Below are 20,475 nucleotides of genomic sequence, written 5' to 3'. Positions count from 1 at the left end.
TATCCCATCTCCTTCATTGGAAACTTTCCGATTCTTCCTCCCTCTGGGAGTATGGACCCATGATCATTATGGGGTGCAGAAGGTGGAAGGTCTAGCTTCTGTAATTGCTTCATCACTAGACATGGGCATTAGCAGATCAATCAATACCCCCAGCCTATTTTCTGTTTTTCCCTAGTGGGGCAGGGGTATGGAGAGGTGGGGTTCCAGGACACCTTGGTGAGGTTGTCTGCTCGGGGAAGTCAGGTTGTCATCGTTGGATAGGACAGAGAGAAATGGAGAGAGGAGGGGAAGACAGAGAGGGGGAGAGAAAGACAGACACCTGCAGACCTGCTTCACCACCTTTGAAGCGACGCCACTGCACCGTTTTGAACCAGATCCCAGTCCTTGAGCTTTGCACCACGTGTGCTTAACCCGCTGTGCTAACGCGCGACTCCCATGATTTAGCTTCTTATGCTAGAAATGCCAAAATGAGTCAACTTTAATTCTGTGACAAGAAGAGAAATAGACAAAAGAAAACCCAGTGTCTGTGATAACAGAGCTAAAATTTTAATGACTTAAAAAAAAATCTCTACATACAAGATGGCAGAGAAGGTAATAAACAATTTTGAAAATGTGAAATGCCACCTCTTAGAACAAGTCTGTCATCTCCTAACTAATACACACATACAATGAAATCTATAAAAACACACTTTTAAATTTCAAGTGTGTTGATTTTTAGCAACCCTTCCCCCACACTACTTGTCATATAATAAAACACAACACAACACAACACAACAAAACAAAACTTTTCATCTTCTTTTGGTAGAATAGAACTTGAGATCCACAATATTTGCAGTTTTGAAAAGCACCTTCTGTCATGTTTCACTGATTTTTTTTAAAAATCATATTGAGGTTTTATTTTTTTCTTAATCCATTTCTATTCTAATGGTTTGGTTGTTTAAAACAGGCAAACTTAACTGATCAAGCATATGTCACAAACAAAAAACATTTTAAAATAGGCTGGAATTAAACCATCAAATAAGAGCTGGACTAAAGGACCATAGACAAGGTCCTTATTGACTTAGTAATAATGTATAAATAAATACCTTTACCCATCAGTTCGGAAGTACTTCACTTACTCCATTTGTGAATCTGATGGCTTTTGGTGTGCTTGTGCAATGCAAACATAAGCATCTGTGGTAGGACATGTTTTAGAATGGACAGAGGAGGGCTGCATACACAGGAGCATTGGTCAGAGTTGTAAGGATTAGATGGAGTTCATAATGCTGCTCTGAGTGCTGGATCTGCACATGCATGTTGTAAGAAAGGTACAAGATTGAATAATACATTGTTTTAGAATAGTATGTAGTTTGGTGACGCTAATGTTTAAATAACCCAAATAACTGGTCTATTTCCCCCAGGTGATGGGAGTAGTGTCCCTTACATGAATGCTGAGAATCAGAAAGGTCTCCACTTAGAATGGGAGGGTAGAACCATCCTTCTTTTTGTGGATGACTATAGCCTGATATATCTTTATGGATTCTTGCGGCAAATAATAGTTATTTGCATACAACCTAAAAAACACCATTTGAAAAACCTCAAGACCAGTTGATTTATAAGTGCAGAAAAAAAGTCCAGGAGACACATGCTTTCCTTTACTTATGGAATCCTCTCAGAGGTGAAATAATTTAGTCCTACCTAGGATCATGATCTCTAAATACACTAGATCTTCCTTTCTCCAGCATTTACAATACTAGAGCATGGATTAACATACACTTCTGTTGAATAGAGCTTTTACAACCTTAAGTGAGGCATTTTGATATAATATGCTCAAATGGTCAGTGTTAATAGAGGGGTTCCAAAATAAGAGCAAGTTATGCTCTGTTTCATTATTGGAGAGGGGGGTGAATGCTTGCAAATATACTATACTTCCCACACTCTGGAGACAGGCTCAGAACAATCACTCAATATATATAGAACAATGTTACAATTAGCAGATATGTTTTCTTTAAGAAATGCAGCATTAAAAGGTTTTTACTAAGGTGCTTTTTAGCTCATTTTTAAATGGAATGTATAAGACAAACATTTACAAACATGAATGCACTGGCATATTCCTGCATGTGAACAAATTTCTTCTCTTTTTCTTTTTAACATCTTAAATTCTTAAGTATGTACATAAGAACCACAGAAGAAAAAAAAAATCCCCCTCTAGGTCCCTGGATTTATGAATGTTTTAAAACTCATGTTAAAATATTTCATATAAAATATCTACAAAAAATAGATAACATTTACAAAAACCAGATAGTTTTCCAGTTTTCCTTAGTAACTCATGGAGTCCCCCTTATCTCCTTTTTCTTTCTCAGAATGTCGCCATCTCCAACAAGGAACGCTTGAACAGCTGTGCGTTTCTGGATAGGTCCGTCACTTGATGTACCATTTCCTGCAAGGCGGTAGTGCTGGGATAATGGAGGGCAGCCGTCTTAGTCGCCATAACTATAGTCTTGAGTTGTTCACAGAGCTGGTTGCTGGAGTTCATGACTTTGTTGCGAATGTCCTGGGAAGCAACCTGTCTTGTCAGAGTGTCTCCAATGAACACCAGTTTGTGTGCACTTAGAATGACAAACTTGCTGTGTGCCACAAAGATCCGTGGGGGCTGGGCTGAGCTGACACAACTGAAGAAAGCATCAATGGCATTGAGAAGGGAAATATAATGGGTCTCACATTGGTCGTAGTAGAAGCAGAGCAACTGCCGGTCCTGAGCACTTGTGCTGCTATTTGTTGTTGGAAGGTTCTGAGAGGGCTTCCACTTTGAGATGTCATTTTCCACAGGCTTAGTAATTTCCTGCTCTAGTAACTGGAACTGATTTAACTGCAAGCAAGAACCAGAGTTCACTTAGAATAGGTAATGTGTGGCATTGGAAATTACCCAGGACCTCTTGTTAAAAGGCAGAGATTTTCATTACAAATCATTGTTAGATGACAGGAAATCTTAGTCAAGTTGCCCTGTTCCTCACCTGACCACCTTTTTTTTTTTTCTCAAAAAAAACCAAACTTGTATTGCGGAGGTTGAGAAGGATGATCCCTAAGAATTCTCCAGCTCTGACCTATCATTAGATGACTGGTCTCACCTGCTCTTAAGACTAGACAGCAGTATTGGGTTAAAACCTAGCTCTGTTACCTACAGGATTATGAAGGTTAAATGAGTTAATATTTTAAAAGTGCACAGGACAGTATTTGGCATACTCTAGGCTCTATGTAGATGTTTATTAAATGCTGAGTAGAAGTAAGGGAAATCAAAAGTAAGACTCTGTCAAGTAAATCCCCAACAGCTTGCTCCTCCTTGAAGAAAGTTTTGATTCTGTCCCATCAAGATACTTAGATAAATGACTGTTTATGGCCCCTTTCTAGTTCCCCCACTTCTTCTTATAATTCTTACTATCCAGCACCACAGGGAAAATAAATATATATGCACTATGGAAACCAATATCTATAAGGAAATCTGCATGCTAATTATGCATAATAACTCTTAGTCCTCCAATGCTGCCGAGAGAAAAGAACCCCACAGAGTCAGATTCAGCGTGTGTTCACCTTTCTTCTCTTCATTCCTGGCTGGTGTGCTATTTAAATTATAATGACAATGATTTCCAGTTATGGTACTAAGTCTCAGGAGAGATTTATTGTAGGTAAGGACGATCTATGTCCTGAGTTAGATAAGAGATAGATAAGTACAGATCAATAGATTGACAGAGATGGGTCAGTCATTTTTGGGAATTTAACAATCTATTGTCGGAAAGCTCTTCACAGAAAAGGCTTTGGCTAGTCATGAGTTTTGCCATATTACAAGGGAGTCAACTGAGTAGATAAGTAGAGGAAATTGTCAGAAAATAGGGTGGGGAGGAAGGAGATTTAAAGAGAAGCAAATGATATAAAGAAGAAAATAAAAGATAATTTTTAGTCCTAGTTCTCACTGGACTTGGTTGTGTCATCATTTTCTATCCTACTTAGAACCCCCCTATTATGGCCTTTAACGTAGTAAAGTCTATTTGTGTGTGTCTTGCTCCTTGAGACCAATAGTCTTAACTAAATAACCTTAATATAATGGGTATACAGATTTAGCCTGGGGAAACTGCTATAATTTGGATGTAATCTGGGTACACCTGGTTGGATTTCTAAAGCTCTAAATCTTTTCTATGATCTTTTACCCTATTATGTACCTTGGATCTCATTTATGTGAAAGAGTGCTGGAAGGATCAAGATCACAACCTTTTGAAGTTAGACCTTATTACTACGAGGTTAAGTCTTTTCAGTATCAAATAATCTTTGTTCTGACTGAACATACCTGATGATGTTCCAGCTGCATCTTGTTCTGTTTGATAATATTCTCTTTTTCCAACAGCTCTTTCTGTTGCCTCTCGAACTCCTCCTTACCCTATTATTTTTCAACATAAAGAAAACATTACATAACTACTATGATTCATTTATACTAACAATTTCATTGATAGACATGTAAATACAATTTCATTTTCCACTGCCTTGGCAATTTCCCACATACCCAATTAGGCCTCATGAACCTTAGACGGAAATCATGAGTTTCTCAGTCAGATTCCTTTCAAACCTCCTAAACTCCTATTTCTCAGACACTTTCTCTATAAGGGTTCTTTCTAATAGATTATATATGGACTCATAAGTCTTACTGCAGATTTAATGTAGTACATATTACACTACCAATTTCTTCAACTCATCTACAACTCTATACCAAACTAATATATTATACCCAAATGGATAGAGTTGACAACCAGTGAGGCAAATGTTTAAGGCCTTCAATTTACTTTCTCTTAAACTTTTCCTCCAAGGTGCTGGGCAGTAGGGCACCTGGTTAAGCACACACATTACCATGTGCCAAGATCTGGGTTCAAACCCTTGCTTCCCACCTGCAGGGGGAACAATTTATAAGTAGCGAAGCAGACCTGCAAGTGCCTGTTTTTCTTTCTCCCTCTTTATTTCCTCTTCCTGTCTCAATTTCTCTCTGTCTGATCAAGTAAAATAGAAAAAAGAAAAAAAAAAAAAGGAAAAAATGGCCACTGGGAATGGTGCTGGCACTGAGTAATAACTTAGTGGTAGTTAAAAAAGCAAAACAGTGGTCCGGGAGGTGGCGCAGTGGATAAAGCACTGGACTCTCAAGCATGAGGTCCTGAGTTCAATCCCCGGCGCACATGTACCAGAGTGATGTCTGGTTCTTTCTCTCTCCTCCTATCTTTCTCATTAATAACTAAATAAAATCTTAAAAAAAAAAGAAAATCATCTAAAAAAATTTAAAAAAAAAAGCAAAACAAACAAAATAACAACACCCCCTCCCCCATCAAACTTGGGACCAGGCAGTGTCACACCTGGTTAAGCACACTTAATTACCATACATGAAGACTCAGGTTCAAGCTCTCCTGGTCCCTGCCTGCACAGGTGAAGCTTCACAAGTGATAAACAGTGCTGCAGGTATCTCTCTGTCTCTCTCCCTTTATATCTACTATTCTCCTCTCCTTTCTATCTGCCTGTAAAATAATAAGTAAACACTAAATGTGGTTCAGCTCTCTATTTCCTGTTATCTGGTAATATAGTGTAGTAGTTCTCAGGAGAATCAGTGGTTCTCCATTGAGACAAAAGAGTGACAGTAAGATAGCCACATTCTAAATAATGGGCATTGGCAGAATGTTTTAATTCCCCCAAAATGAAAGTGCAAACTGGTACCAGGTCAAATTGGTGGAATTTCTACTTATAGAAGGTAGACTACCATTGCCCAATTTTCTATTTGCAGATCTAATTATAGGTCAAATGCCCAGAGCTGTGAGGTGAGGCTGTTTCTTACACACACACACACACACACACACACACACACACACACACACACACACATCTCTGAATTGCTGAAGCCTTAGAAATCTTCCAATATAAAGGCTTTAAGCTTTCTTTTCTTTAAAAGTGAAGCCTCTCCTTTTTAAATATATTTTATTATTTATTGATGAGAAAACCATGAGGAGAGAGAAAGAATCAGATATCACTCTGGTACATATGCTTCTGGGGATTGAACTCAGGACCTCATGCTTGAGAGTCTAATGCTTTTCCACTATACCAGCGCCCAGTCCACAGGCTTCTCTCTCTCTCTCTTTTTACCCTCAAATCAAACATAAAGTGATACTATATTGTAAAATGCAAATATAAGTGGACTAGGATGATTATCACAGGGGCCACTATACTACTTGAGGAATGTCTTTGTTTGAGACATTTAAATGGATTCCAATCCTATGCTTTATTCATTTTGAAAATGCAGAAATGAAGGCCAGGAAGGTTATAAGTTATCATCACACACTTAGTATCAGAGCTCAGCACTGAGGATTCTTAGGACAGTGTTTGTCCTGCAGCACAACATTGCCTCTCATTTGTGAGCCAGTTGGCTTACTACTCACCCTCTGCTAGTCTAGCTTAACAACTTTATAAACATGAGTCTCAGACCCTCTGAATATGAACACGGATGCTTTATGAATATAGTTTCTTTACCTGTAGATGGACATAATCATAATCATCCATCCAGCTCCTTTCAGAGCCATCACTGCTGCTATAGTCAGGGAGTTGGTCCTTGCCCAAGTTTGGGGGCAATGGTTTGCTGAGACCCTGGGCCTTATGTTCTCCGGAATACAGCATGTGGGAAGCAGCATGAGGGTACTCTGTGGAGTTCATGATGCTCTCAGGCCCATTCTTCACACGTGAATTTCCAGGGCCTGATTTGAAGAGAGCCTCAGCATTAGTGTTGATGGTTGTGGTGAGCTGTTTGGCATCATCAGGCACTGACTTTGCCACCATCACAAACCGGTCCAGATCATCACACTTATTTTGGGGCTTGTTGGTGGCTAGAATATTCAGGGACCAGTTGCACTCATTTAAGTTCTGGCTGGTTTGGCTCAGAATCTGTTGGGAGTCCTCGACTCTTTGGAGTTCCCGCTTCATTTTATTGTGGAGGATAAGTTCTGGGAGGCAGGAAGCATTTGCTACAGCTCCCTTGGCAAAGTGGAGATAGTCCCTCAGGCACAGCTCTACTTTGTCCACCAAGGTTCGTATCTCATTGATATGCCGTTCCATGTATCGATAACACCGCCAGTCTGTGGTGACAAGTGCAATCAGGCTGGAGACACCCATTTCCAGGGTCTGCTGGAGCCGATGAAGTCTCTCGATGGCTGTGTCTGGATCCAGCAAGAGCCGTTTGTCCTGTGATGGGGAGGCTGACAATGCAGATTCCTTCGAGGTGGTCGAAGATGTAGACATGTTACTCCGGGTGCTGCCTGTACTGGAGAAAGATAATCGGTTGATTCCGTCCACCACATCCTGAGAGCCTTTGGTGTCTGCTGGGGTGTGCAGAGGGACATCATAAACACCATTTCTATCTTCAGGGTGCGCTTTCTCTCTGGTTTCTGTGGGTGGTTCAAGAAACTGAACCCCTCGGGGGACATCATATGCGTCATTTGGAGCACCTGCTGACTGTCCCAGCTGTGTGGGCAGATGGTTCAGAGGTGTGGCTAGGTGTCGTCGTATTGCCTTTTCAGCAGTTCCTGAGGCATCACAGTTATATTTTATGTGAAGGTTTTTCTCTGTTGACTTGGTGCTGGTTGGGGGGATGTCATAAATGCCCTCAGGTCTGACTTCTAGCTTTCCAGCTTGCCTCATTGGAGGGGGAAAATCATACTCTTTTTCCCTAAGCCCTGCTTCATCTTGGCAAGCAGAAGGTGGAATGGAATATACCTGGAAAGTAAATTAATAATGAAGGAAACTGAACATGACATTAAAATGAAAGTCAGAATTCTCAATCTGTTTGGTACCTCCTCTATTAGTCACCCCCCCCCCCCCGCTGTGCTACTAACATCAGTTATTTCCAAGGTTCTGTTCTGCTTTCTTCCTACTTCCTTACTATTGACAAGTGCATCCTTCCCATGATCTCAAAGATGCCAAGAGTGTAGAACTTGGCTGAGTTACTCTCGCAGAGTTGGTAAAAACGCCCCCCCAAATGACAACAACAACAATAACAAAATCCAAACCAGCTTCCTGGGTATCTTTCCTTGTGTAATTCCCAGAGTAGAAGTTAGATGACATGAGGCCTTGCTCTGACCTACTAACGACATGATGCTAAATAAATTGCTTTGGTGTCTGAAATAATTCTCTTATTCATATAATAAAGATATTTTTATTTCCTTTATAGCCATACTCCAGAGGATAAATAAGTGAATTAAATGTGTTGATAAACACACACACACACACACACACACGCCCTATATAAATAAGACCTACATTAGTTGCTTGTCAAACCAGATTATTATTATTATTTTTTAAAAATTTTTTCTTAAATTTTATTTTATTTATTTATTCCTTTTTGTTGCCCTTGTTTTTTAATTGTTGTAGTTATTATTGTTGTTGTTGTTGGATAGGACAGAGAGAAATGGAGAGAGGAGGGGAAGACAGAGGAGGAGAGAAAGATAGACACCTACAGACCTGCTTCACCGCCTGTGAAGCGACTCTCCTGCAGGTGGGGAGCCGGGGTTCGAATCAGGATCCTTATGCTGGTCCTTGTGCTTTGCGCCACCTGCGCTTAACCCGCTGTGCTACAGCCCCACTCCCAAACCAGATTATTTTATCTTCAATTAGTAAATAGTAAGTGTTTATTGGCTATGATTTTTGATTTGCTTATTTTTTGGGAAGAATTCCTAGAATTATCTTATTATTATTATTATTATTATTTGTCTCCAGGGTTACTGCTGGGGCTTGGTGCCGGCACTACGAATCCACTGCTCCTGGTGGCCATTTTTTCCATTTTGTTGGCTAGGACAGAGAGAAATTGAGAGAGGAAGGAGAGATAGAGAAGGAGAAAGAGAGACACCGGCAGAGCTGTTTCACTGCTTATGAAACCCCCCTGCAGGTAGGAAGCCAGGGGCTTGAACCCGGATTCTCTGTTGGGTCCTTGCACTTCATACTATGTGCGCTTAACCTGATGCACCCCTCCCCCATTTTTTTAAAGTAAGTGATTTACTAGTAGTTTATACGATGATAAGATTATAGGGGTATAATTCCACATTGTGCCCACCACCAAAATTCTGTGCCCCTCCTCACCCTCAAGGATAACCACCATGGTTCCTAGAGTTATTTTTAAACATTAGTTTTTACTTTCTAACTCTTGCTTACTCTCTCACCAACAGTGGCTTTTTTCCTTTAGATTTCCCCCTTTTGTATTCCAATACACACACATACTCTCTCTTTCTCTCTCTCCTTATTTTTTGCTGTATTGTAGCAACTCACCCCTTTAGCAGGAGGAATGTCATACACCCCTTGAGGTTTTATTTCTCCTACTGGAATTGAAAACACTGGACCTTTCACTGATGATGGAGGGATGTCATATACCTAAGAAAAAGAAACACCTGAGTTACCCAGAATGATTTTTTTTTTTTTTTAACCAGAGTACCACTCAGCTTTGGTATGGTGGTGCAGGAATTGAACCTGGGACTTCAGAGCGTCAGTAATGAGAGTATCTTTGCATAACCATAAATGTCTCATACTTGTCATTTTTCACATTACTAAGCTTTAATTATGATTTTATTTATCATATGTAAACTTAATCTTTAACTATTCTTTGTGTAAAAAAGGGTTGGTGAAATGTTTCTTCTTAAGTTTTATATTCTTTGACTTAAATTGAATATAAAAATGTTCCTAGATGAAATAGCTACAGTTTGTATTTAAAACTAGTTTAATATTTGTAATTCCTGAAATAAAATAATCAACAACAAAAGTTTATTTTTCAGATTTTTTTTCCCAGATTTCCTAATAGAGCAAATCTAGAAACCATAATTTAAACAATAGCTAAAATGGCTTGTGTAGACAACTAAAATAAAATTTCAAGTAAACTATTAACACATCTGTAACTTCCTTTTCCTGGGTAGCCCCAAATTAAGGACAATTACATTGAAAAGCTCCTCTTCCCTGGGTATTACATTAAGGGTACTTACCCCTTGAATGGCATGAGAAGGAGGAATATCATAGATGTCCTTTTGGTATCTGGATGGGTACTCATATACATAGCCAAGGCCTGTCCTCACTGGAGTTATCACCTGTGGGTGAGAAGACAGAAAGGTGTAAAATTTCAAGCCCAAGTCCTGAGTGCCTTCCAATCAGCCACTCCTCCCCCATAAAAAGTAAGAAAAGAAAGAATGAAGAGGGAAAAGGAAGAAGACAAGGAGATACCAGGTCAGTAAACTTTTGAATACTTTTTGAATCTCCATGAGAACAAGCCCCTGAAATAGCTCTATCCTATCTCCATGGTAGCACAGTCACCTCAACGTTGGTTCTAGTTTTAATTTCCAATGACTTTGAAATTATGAAAGTCTGAGATCACCTCCTTTACAGCATTAAAAGCCTAACTCACTGAAAAATATTTTTTTATAGACTGAGACTATTTGTAGAGTGAATAATGCAAATAGAGTTCAATCACTTAACATTCCTCTCATACCTCCCTCCCCAGGAGCCACATCATTACTGACATTAAACTCAGATTCCGTAGGTCACTAGAGTACTTTTCATAAAGTTAATGTTCAAATAGCACTGCCCTTTGAAGCCCCCAGGAACTTTCACTCTTACTTATAAAACAAATGAAATATTGAGTCAGGGAACCACCAGAAATCGAGCTCAGTCTCTAATCATTTCCCGTTTTCCAGAAGTCAATTTGTACTCATCACAACTCAGGCATCTGGAAGCAATGGCAGTGCAATAAATCTCACCCAACAGGCTCACGCTATATAATTCACTGATGTCCTTAGCATGAACAGGGAAGTTACTTGAACTTGTACTCATTTTGAAATATAGTGAATCCTCCCAGGCCTAAAAGACTATAATGTCTTAATAGTATATAATCCCTGTTCCTCCTCTCCACCCCAATCACTAACAATCACTACTTCAGTATTGCTTAAATTATTGACATCTTGAAGAACAGACAATACAAATTAAGGGGAGTTGGTTGTTCCCTAAGAAGGCTTCCTCTTTTATCTGTTCTCTGATGTGAAAACTCTGGCGTCAGGCTGCCTACGGAGCTATGTGAAAAATGCTTGAATCTGTCTTATGCTGAAATGGATGGAACATAGCCAAATGCACCAATGCCCTTCTCTCCAGGGTTCTAAAATGCCCAAGTTCAATTTGGTTTTAAATCCTTGCAACCTATGGCTGGTTATTTCTTGCAGTGAAGGTAAAGGAGATTAGTATGTAGTCAGCATCCTGTCAAATCTCTCCACTGCCCTCGGGTTTAGAAAAGAAATCTATTGCTTTAAGGTTTGTTGGCATGGAGCACACAGAACCATTTTATAGAGCAGACACTGTATTCTGGATAACAGATCTTTTTTCGTAAAGAAGGATGCCTTTTGCACAAGAAAAATACACTCTGCTCCTATTGCTCTCTGCATTTTTTTTTTTTATAATACTATTAGCCAGGAGAGAAATGAAGTATCTTCTCTTAGTCTATCTCATCAGCTTCTCTATTTATAGCTCTTTATTTTAGCTTTGTAAAAAGACCTACTCACAACTCAGCTTTTGTTCAGTTTAAAAGTTTCTAAGAGTGGACTTTGTCCAAGGCTGCCAAGTTTGTAATAATGCTAATGGAAAACCAAGGCTAGTTATACTGAAGGCCAGCTTAATGGGTTTTGTCTTTAGTTTAAAAAGAAGGGAGGGGGACTGGGAGCTTGAGGGAGTGAGGTTGCTATCTGAAATAGTCCTTGGAGAAATGCAAACATATGGCATGACCTCAGACAGGCAGGGTCACGGACAAGACTTTTCCTGGCCTTTGTGGATCTTCTTTGGCAGAGAAAATTAATGCTTCCTGGTATTTAACATTTCACTTCCTGACAAATGTCACGGAAACCCAACTTGCTCAGTCTTTCTCATTTAGAGGATGCCTGTGGTCATCTGGTTTTTTAAAAACTTTGCATTCCAAGCCAGTCATTTTCCTTGTTTATGCATTAAAAGAAACAGATGGTAAAAACCACTTGTGGTGGGGAGAATCTAGCAAAATACAACCTCCTTGGGTTTCAGCTTTCCACGTGTTACTATCACATTTACATTGGTTTGTAAATGACATTCTAAATGGGCCAGTGTCATGAAGCTGATCAGTTACATCCATGGCATACAGATATTCACTTTACAGCATCTGATAGAACAAGGGCTGGAAGTTTTCAAGTTTTAGACATTCATCTCCTCATTCATCTCCTCAACCCATTGCTTGGATCACTTTGCCAATATGTGTTCTCTCCTCAGAGAAAAGTGCTGACCACAGTTTTGTGGTGTGTGTGTGTCCCTCTCCCAAATTACTGCTCAGTTCTGGTTTATAGTGGTCCTAGGGACTGATCCTGGGACCTTAAAGTCTTAGGGATGGAAACTGTTTTGCATAATCATTATGGTACCTTTCTGGTTTTTTTTAATTGTTATTATTATTTTTAATCAGAGTACTGTTGAAGTCTGTTTTTTGTTAGTGCCAGGAATTGAACTGAAGACCCGTTTTTTTGCATAACCATTATGGCATCTTTCCAACCCATTTTTATGATTCTCTAAGGCCTTTTCTTTCTGCTTGACACAGTAGTCAAAACAAAGCAAAACAAACAAAAACAACAACAACATAAACTTTCTAAGGGCTGGGTGGTAGTGTATCAAGCCCCTGGCCCTCATTTGTAGGGAGAAAACTTTAAGAGCAGTGAAATAGTGCTGCTGGCTCTCTCTCTCTCCCTTCCTCTCTCCCTTCATCTTCCCTTTCTCTTTCTCCCTCTCAGCTGACTACTCCAGAATTCCTAAACCTAAGCCTAAGAGGAACATCAAGATCTGGCTAAGGAGATGTAAAGTTTGGGAGGATTCTTCTGGGTATTATTTGTATTAAGATTCATTGAAGGAACTGTGATACAGAGGACATTTTTTTTTTTTCATAAAGCTATAGACAGTAAGCTTTTATTCATAAAGCTATATACAGTATACATTTTTTAAAATTTTTATATGTATTTATTTTCCTTTTTGTTGCCATTGCTTTTTTATTATTGTTGTAGTTATTTTTTTTTATTTCTTTTTTTTTTTTATTTAAGAAAGGATTAATTAACAAAACCATAGGGTAGGAGGGGTACAACTCCACACAATTCCCACCGCCCAATCTCCATATCCCACCCCCTCCCCCGATAGCTTTCCCATTCTCTATCCCTCTGGGAGCATGGACCCAGGGTCATTGAGGGTTGCAGAAGGTAGAAGGTCTGGCTTCTGTAATTGCTTCCTCGCTGAACATGGGCGTTGACTGGTCAGTCCATACTCCCAGTCTGCCTCTCTCTTTCCCTAGTAGGATGGGTCACAGAGGACATTTTAATGTTAATTTTTTAATGAATTCAAGTCAAGTTTCTCTTTTCTTTTTCTTCTCTATTAGTTTTTCCTTTCTGCATTCCTTTCATTTTGTACATTTATTTACATTTATAGAGGTTAAGACTTAGGAATTACCAAATTGATCTCTTGGTTTATTTGATCTGTCATTATAAGGACTAGCGTGGGTACTCCCAGGGCTCTGTGACCAACTACTGCTAGACTGCTTCCAACTAAGAGAGCATTTGCATTTTCCAAATGTGAATTTTCTGTTCAGGTGAGAAATCTGACTTCCTGACTTGTTAGTATACCATTCTTGTCAACTCACAGAAGCCTACCAATGGTATTTTAGAAGAACTACCAAGTAGAGATGGGCAGATAGTAGCTATTTAATAAATGTATATGACTGGGCCCTGGCTGAGCAGGATCAAAAATCCAAAGAGTAGGGTTATGTCAGTTCTTGTATAAATGCAAATAAACAAGCTGCTTGCCACATCCTATGCTTTTTTTCCTTTTTTTTTTTCTTCAATTTTTAAAAAATTTGTTATTGGATAGAGACAGAGAGAAATTGAAAAAGAAGGAGATAGAGAAGAAGAGAGACAGAGAGATGCCTGCAGACCTGCAGGTGGGAAGCCGGGGGCTGGACTGGAATCCTAACTGGTCCTTGCACTTTGCGCCATGCGGTTAACCCACTGCGCTACCTCCCGACTCCCACATCCCATGCTTTGATGTGTTTGACTCACACTGTTGTCAACCTCAGATGCTGGGCAGCATAGACAGTTTTTAGAGATAACCTTAAATACTTCCCTGTCTCAAAATTTTGAAGACTGTATTAGGGTTAGCAGTGAAGACTAAGGAACACTGAAAATCAAAATATACGAGAGTCAGGGAATTGGAAGAGCTGTTCTTAAGGGTCTGTCACTCACATCTTCATGTCTGGTTGGCCTGGGCTTGCATCTGCAGAAGAGTCATTCTCTTCACTTGCATTTATAACAAGAGAGGCCATCTGCCAAGATACTTCCAAAGTTGAGCAGATGGAGTAAAGGGAAAACCAAGGTAGGCGTCTGTGCTTGAGATAGAACTGAGAGTGGATTGAAAGAGGGCAACCATTCCTTAGCTTCAGCCAAATACTATGCCGAGAAAATAATCCCTATGCTGCCAGGTCTTTCAAAGTTTCAGGAGAAGACAGGAATCTGGATTATTCTGTGAAATTTGATTTTCAAAACTGACTCAAATATTTCGAACCATTTCTGGCCAAGATAAATATGTCCCTGGTTCCAAAGCTGCCAGACTCAGCCTTCATCTCTGTGTGTCTGTCCTCCTCCTGACTCAGTACTTTAAAGTCCCTATGGCAGGGTCAGCAAGCTCTTCCGTCATTCTGCCTTGGCAGGATCGAACTACACTATGCTTGATAAATGCTCTGCACATCACACATGTGTGCCTTTTTTCATGTTGTGTCTTTGTCCAAGATGTAGTTCTTCTTTTCCTCATATTCAAATCCAATCAGTTTTCAAGGTTAAGCTGACTACCTTTCTCCTATGAAGATTTTTTTTTTCCAGACAGATAAAATATATCTCTCCTCAGAATTCCCCAAGCATATTATTCTTAGTTCTCTTTTTGGTATTTATCACTTACGATTTGAATGTTTCAGTGCATCTCATTTCATGTCTTTTCTTTGCATTGTGCGGACAGAGACCATTTCTTTTTCATTGTATATAAGGAACAACAGGATTTAGAACTTTATCTTGACTATAGTAAGTATCTAATACATATATTGGCTGACTACACTACTGAAACAAAGGCAAACTTAAGAGTGTTCTTAAGCAGGATGTTGTGAGACTGCAGAGGTTGCCTTTATAGGATATAGTTAGTTTCCCAGTAAGTCAGCTCTAGCTTGAGTAGGAAGTATGAATTAATGGGAGAGAACTGTGTCTTTTCAGCCATGTGTGGTGGTATCGACAAGCAAGGAAGCCAAGAAAGCAGAGTGAATGTCAAGGAAAATTGAGGAATCAAGAATCATAGAAGACAGATCAAGTGTACCATAAACTGTGCAAACTATTTATGGGTTAAATAGCTTCCTTTTCTCTATTCTGGAGCCTGCAAAGGACAAAAACACCTGCATTGTCCTCAACCATAAGCCAGAGACACATGGCAGAGTTCTGTAAAAATGAGAACAAAAACAAAAACAAAACCACCAAAACTCTGTTTTTGCACCTAAACACCAGAATAAAACACAACAGAAAGAGACAAGAACTATGCTTCCTCTAATTCTGAAGACATGAGACATGAAGGCAGGCAAGCTGAATGCTCTACCAGTTAAACTGCTTCTTTGACCAGTTTTCTATCTTTTTAAGGTTGAATAATATTTCACTGTATTTATAGAACACACACACACACACACACACACACACACACACACACACACACACACCATGCACTGGTGAAGATAGGGAGAAAATAGAATCCATACACATGGTTGGTGAGAGTTTAAAATGGTTCATCCAGTATCAAAAAAGTATAGTTTCTTTGATAAAATAGGGCTAACATGTGAGTAATTAATCCTATTCCTAAGTATCTATTAAAAACCTGAAATATTTGAAGTGATATCTATAATCCATATTCATTGTAGCATTATTTACAATAGCCAAAGACCTTTCATAGCCTCCAATAGGTAAAAGACAGTAAACAATTACCCGGCCAAAATCTGATAATGGAGAAGGAATATATAGAGATAATTACAAATTTTGAGGCAATTTCTCCCTGGGGGAGGGGAGGGGAAGTGGTTATGTGAAATGGGTACCTGAGAGGTTAATTTCAGTTTTAGTAGCTTCTTAAGTAAGGAGAACACTGGATTCTAGAGATCACCAAGTATGAGGAACCCAGACAGTCATTCTCCACTTTGGATTGGGACGTGAAGGGTATCATGTGAAAGTAATGATTAACCAGAAGTTAATCCACCCAATTATAGACTAATTCCAGTCTTTAAACCAGCATTGCCCAGAAAAATCTCAGTTAAGGCTTAAAATCAAGTGTCTCTATGAGAATGGTAGAAGGAAAAAAAAAAAAAAAAGAAAGAAAAAATGGCCATAGGGAGTGGTGGATTTGTAGTGCCATCAATAACGCTGGTGACAATAGAAAATATAAATATCATTATTGTTACCAGGCTTTAACCACTCTGGGTGCCCTCTCTGACTTTCATACACACACACACACACGCACACGCACACACGGGAAGGGAGGGAGACAAAGACAGAGACAGAGATAGGGGTGAGATGACAGCACCAAATCTTCCTCCATGCAGTGGCAACTGAGCTTGAATCTGGATCAGCACAAACAGGGCAAAGTACAAAGCAGCACACTATGCAGGTGAGCTATTTTGTTAGCTTAGAAATGTTTAAACTTCTTGGACTGCTTGTTGGAAAGGATTTCTTTTTCTTAAATATCCTTAAGAAACATTAACAGTCAGCACAGTGTTTATTAAATCTTATAAGAACCTCTTTGTCTTCAGGCCCATGAACCTTTCTCTTTAAAGAAAACGCCAGGAAAGGAATCATCACTATAATTACTGCCTGTCTGTACTCGGATCCAATTTTCAGAAACTACAAAGTTATGGAGTTTTTCTACTTAAAATCCAAGATTACTTTTTTTTTTTTTCTTTGACCAGAGGGAAAGCCACGTGTTGCCTACACTGGATCTATTAATCCTCTATAAATTTTTTTTCTGCTCAGTTTGGGTGTAGCAATGAGCTCATTTATTTACTTGCATAGCAACAATATAATGAAAACTGAGCCTGGCCTTAAAAGTAAACCTTCACAGGCTATGTCTGAGGTTAATCCTTCTTAATGCTGCTCTTGTGCTCATCTAGATTTCTCCCTCTCAATTTTAAGGAGGGAATTTATTTTTCCTTAATAACAGCTTGGTGTCTGTCTTTATGTATGAATCAAGTCTTTTTGCTAGTTACCTCTAAATCATGACCAGTTTCTTTTCTCAATTGAAAAGCTGTTACAACTGAAAAGCTCAGAACTGGAATGGGGTGCTTGTCTGGGTCAATTTCATTTGAAATTAACACTTGAGCTGGGAACCACTCAATGGAAACAGTGCTCCAATTGTTAAACCCCTACTAGGTCTCCCCTGCTGCTTTCAGGAAGCCTTTTGTGTAGCAGGTGCTAAAGCAATATTTAGTTTTGGAGTGACCAAGCTCCAAAGAGCCAGCTAGAAGGCTTTAACATGAAAGAACATAATGGGAAATGATGTCTGAGTGCCTCATGTGTTTGCGGTCTTTGGATAAAACTGAAGATAGCCTGTGACAGAGTTGAGTTCAACAAAGTTTTTTATATATATATATATATATATATATATATATATATATATATATATATATATATATATATTGGACTGAAATGCTCTATGAATGAAAAACATAGAAGAAAAATGCACTTTAAACTTGTTTGATGCCCAAATACATTCAAGTGGACACAACACACTCAAGGCAGATTTTGAAGTACTGCCGAAACCCAGGATTCAGGGCAGATTTTGAAATGGACTTGCCGAGAGATGCCTGCAGGTGAGATTATGGAGAGCTGGAAAAAGATGAGGTTATCTGGGCCCAAATTCCTATGAGTATCAATTGCTCTTAAGAAGAAGACCTCTTGAAGTTTAAGTGGGAGAGATGATATGATGGTTGATGGAGCAAACTGCACATGTGGCAGAACTTGGTGGCAGCTTTGAAAGGGCCTGATCCTAGTCAACAACTTGTTCGGCTTTATACGTTAACTCTTTGCAGCCACCATGTTCCAGACGCTAGCATAATGCCAACCGGACTTCCCTGGGCAGATGACCCACCAATGTGTTGGAGCCCCACCCCACTAGGGAAAGAAAGAGGCAGGCTGGGAGTATGGATCGATCTGCCAACACCCATGTTCAGCGGGGAAGCAATTACAGAAGCCAGACCTTCCACCTTCTGCACCCCATAATGACCCTGGGTCCATGCTCCCAGAGGGACAAAGAATAGGAAAAGCTATCAGAGGAGGGGGTGGGATACAGAGTTCTGATGGTGGAAACTGTGTGGAGTTGTACCCCTCTTATCTTATGGTTTTCTCAATGTTTCCTTTCTATAAATTAAAAAAAAAAAAAGAAAGAAGAAAAAGAGAAAAGAAAGGGTCTAATCCAATGATGTTGTCAGGTTTGTTGTGTCAAAAGAGATAACAGACACATTAAGGACCTCTTCCAAATACAATATAACTAAAGAGGAAAATGGGAAGGAAACAATAAGTTTCAGGACAAAGCTTTTTCTAAACAAAGCAGAGATGAGTGTTCTTAACGAGGCGTTCTCTAGAAATGGCCTGCAAACAGGTTCTCCCTGGCTCAGCATTTCCAGACTCATCTTTCTGGGGTCCTCCCTGTTCCCGACTTTTGATTTTCTCTTCTAAAGGAAACTGAAGTTTCTAGAAGGAAAAGCAAGAATGATTTGCCAAAGCTTAGAGGGCAACTTGAAGTTTATTATCAATGCCCTTCTGCCTTTTCCTCTTGCCCCTCCTCTTTTTTCCCTTCTTCTTTCTCTCTCTCTCTCCCCCTCTTTCCCACTTCCCTCTCCCTCTCTATTTGTCTTTTCCCCCCTTTTATTCTCCTTTCTTTCTTCCTCCTTTTTTATTTTTTAAAGAATCCTAAGGCCAGATCACTTCATTAAACTTTTCAAACAACTGTGGGAAACAATCAAATAAGGGTATCTGGATCATAAAATTTTAGTAAAAACCATTAGAGAAAATTCATCCCTATCCTCCACTTCACAGTTGAGGGAACTGAAGTTCAGAGGTTATTCAGCTTGTTAAATGAATGAAATGAATGAAACCTAGCTAGCTGGGTGCAGCAGTTCTATAGTACGTTCCTTCTTACCCTGCCACCTATTCTACCAAGACAAATAAGAAATATGTTGTTTTTCAAATTTACCAAATAAAATTACTTTCTTCTTTGAGAAACAAAATCTAGATATCTTATCTCTCTCTCTTTCTCTCTCTCTCTCTCGTGTGTGTGTGTGTGTGTGTGTGTGTGTGTGTGTGTGCAAGTCTCTTTTATGGCAAATGTAGCATTGGTGATTTAATGTCTGGTTAAATAAGTTATCTAATTGGAGCTATGTGAAATCTTTAGAAAAGATGGTATTTTGGGGGGCTGGGTGGTAGCACAGTGGGTTAAGTGCACATGGCGTGAAATACAAGGACAGGCATAAGGATCCTGGTTCGATCCCCTGGCTCCCCACCTGCAGGGGAGTCGCTTCACAAGTGGTGAAGCAGGTCTGCAGGTGTCTATCTTTCTCTCACCCTCTCTGTCTTCCCCTCCTCTCTCCATTTCTCTCTGTCCTATCTAACAATGATGACGACATCAATAACAATAACAATTAACAACATGGGTAACAAAGTGGGGGAAAATGGCCTCCAGGAGCAGTGGATTTGTATTGCAGGCACTGAGTCCCAGTAATAACACTGGAGGCAAAAAAAAAAAAAAAGAGAGAGAGAGAGAGAAAAAAAAGATGGTATTTTCAATGACAAAGTCAAAGTCAACATAGTTATTTTCTCAGTGCTACCACAATTTTTTTTTTTCCTTTTAAATTGTATGGAGCTGGGGCTTCTTTACACATTCGTGATCTTATTGTTCTGAGGTCACATTTTTCAAGGGGTGAGGAAAGAGACAGAAAGAGAAAGTGATATGGGAGTGAAGGCACATAGCATCAAACCTTCCTTCACTTCACATTTGATGCCATGGAATAAAAGGGAGTAATCTCTAAATATGCCTTCTTATTTTAGGACTTGGTGGCCATAAGCATTTGCTAAGGTGTAAAAATCATTGGCTTCAGAGCTTGAAAGATACTGGGTAAAGCACCATTCTTACCTCTTACCAGAGTTATGTCCTTCAGTAAGTAAACTTTCTTGCCAGAACTTAGTTTATTCTGCTCTAACCCCCACCCATCTAATTAAAATTGGAATAAACACCTTCTGAAATTGTTGAGAAGACTAGATGATTTCTCACCTCTCTCTCTCTTTCTCTCTCTCTCTCCATATATATATATATTTACCAGAGCACTGCTTGGCTTTAACTTGTGGTTGT

General features: G+C 39.4%; 1 protein-coding gene across 2 annotated transcripts in view; it reads right to left on the bottom strand.

The window, feature by feature from the left end:
- Window positions 1-1,100: 1,100 nt before the first annotated feature.
- Window positions 1,101-20,475, bottom strand: part of NEDD9 (neural precursor cell expressed, developmentally down-regulated 9) — a 230,497-nt gene continuing 211,122 nt past the window's right edge. For both annotated transcript variants that reach the window (XM_060189366.1, XM_007539253.3), the window contains 5 exons: window positions 10,014-10,115; window positions 9,310-9,411; window positions 6,529-7,764; window positions 4,319-4,408; window positions 1,101-2,848 (listed from right to left, as the gene is read on the bottom strand). In XM_060189366.1, coding sequence (XP_060045349.1) covers window positions 2,339-2,848; window positions 4,319-4,408; window positions 6,529-7,764; window positions 9,310-9,411; window positions 10,014-10,115 — 2,040 coding nt within the window. In that variant the 3' untranslated portion in view covers window positions 1,101-2,338. The remainder of the gene's footprint in view (window positions 2,849-4,318; window positions 4,409-6,528; window positions 7,765-9,309; window positions 9,412-10,013; window positions 10,116-20,475) is intronic.

This window comes from Erinaceus europaeus, chromosome 4 (genome assembly GCF_950295315.1).
Source record: "Erinaceus europaeus chromosome 4, mEriEur2.1, whole genome shotgun sequence".
NCBI lineage: Eukaryota > Metazoa > Chordata > Mammalia > Eulipotyphla > Erinaceidae > Erinaceus > Erinaceus europaeus.
Note: the sequence above shows the minus strand (reverse complement) of the source record. Positions and strands in the feature narration are given on the sequence as shown.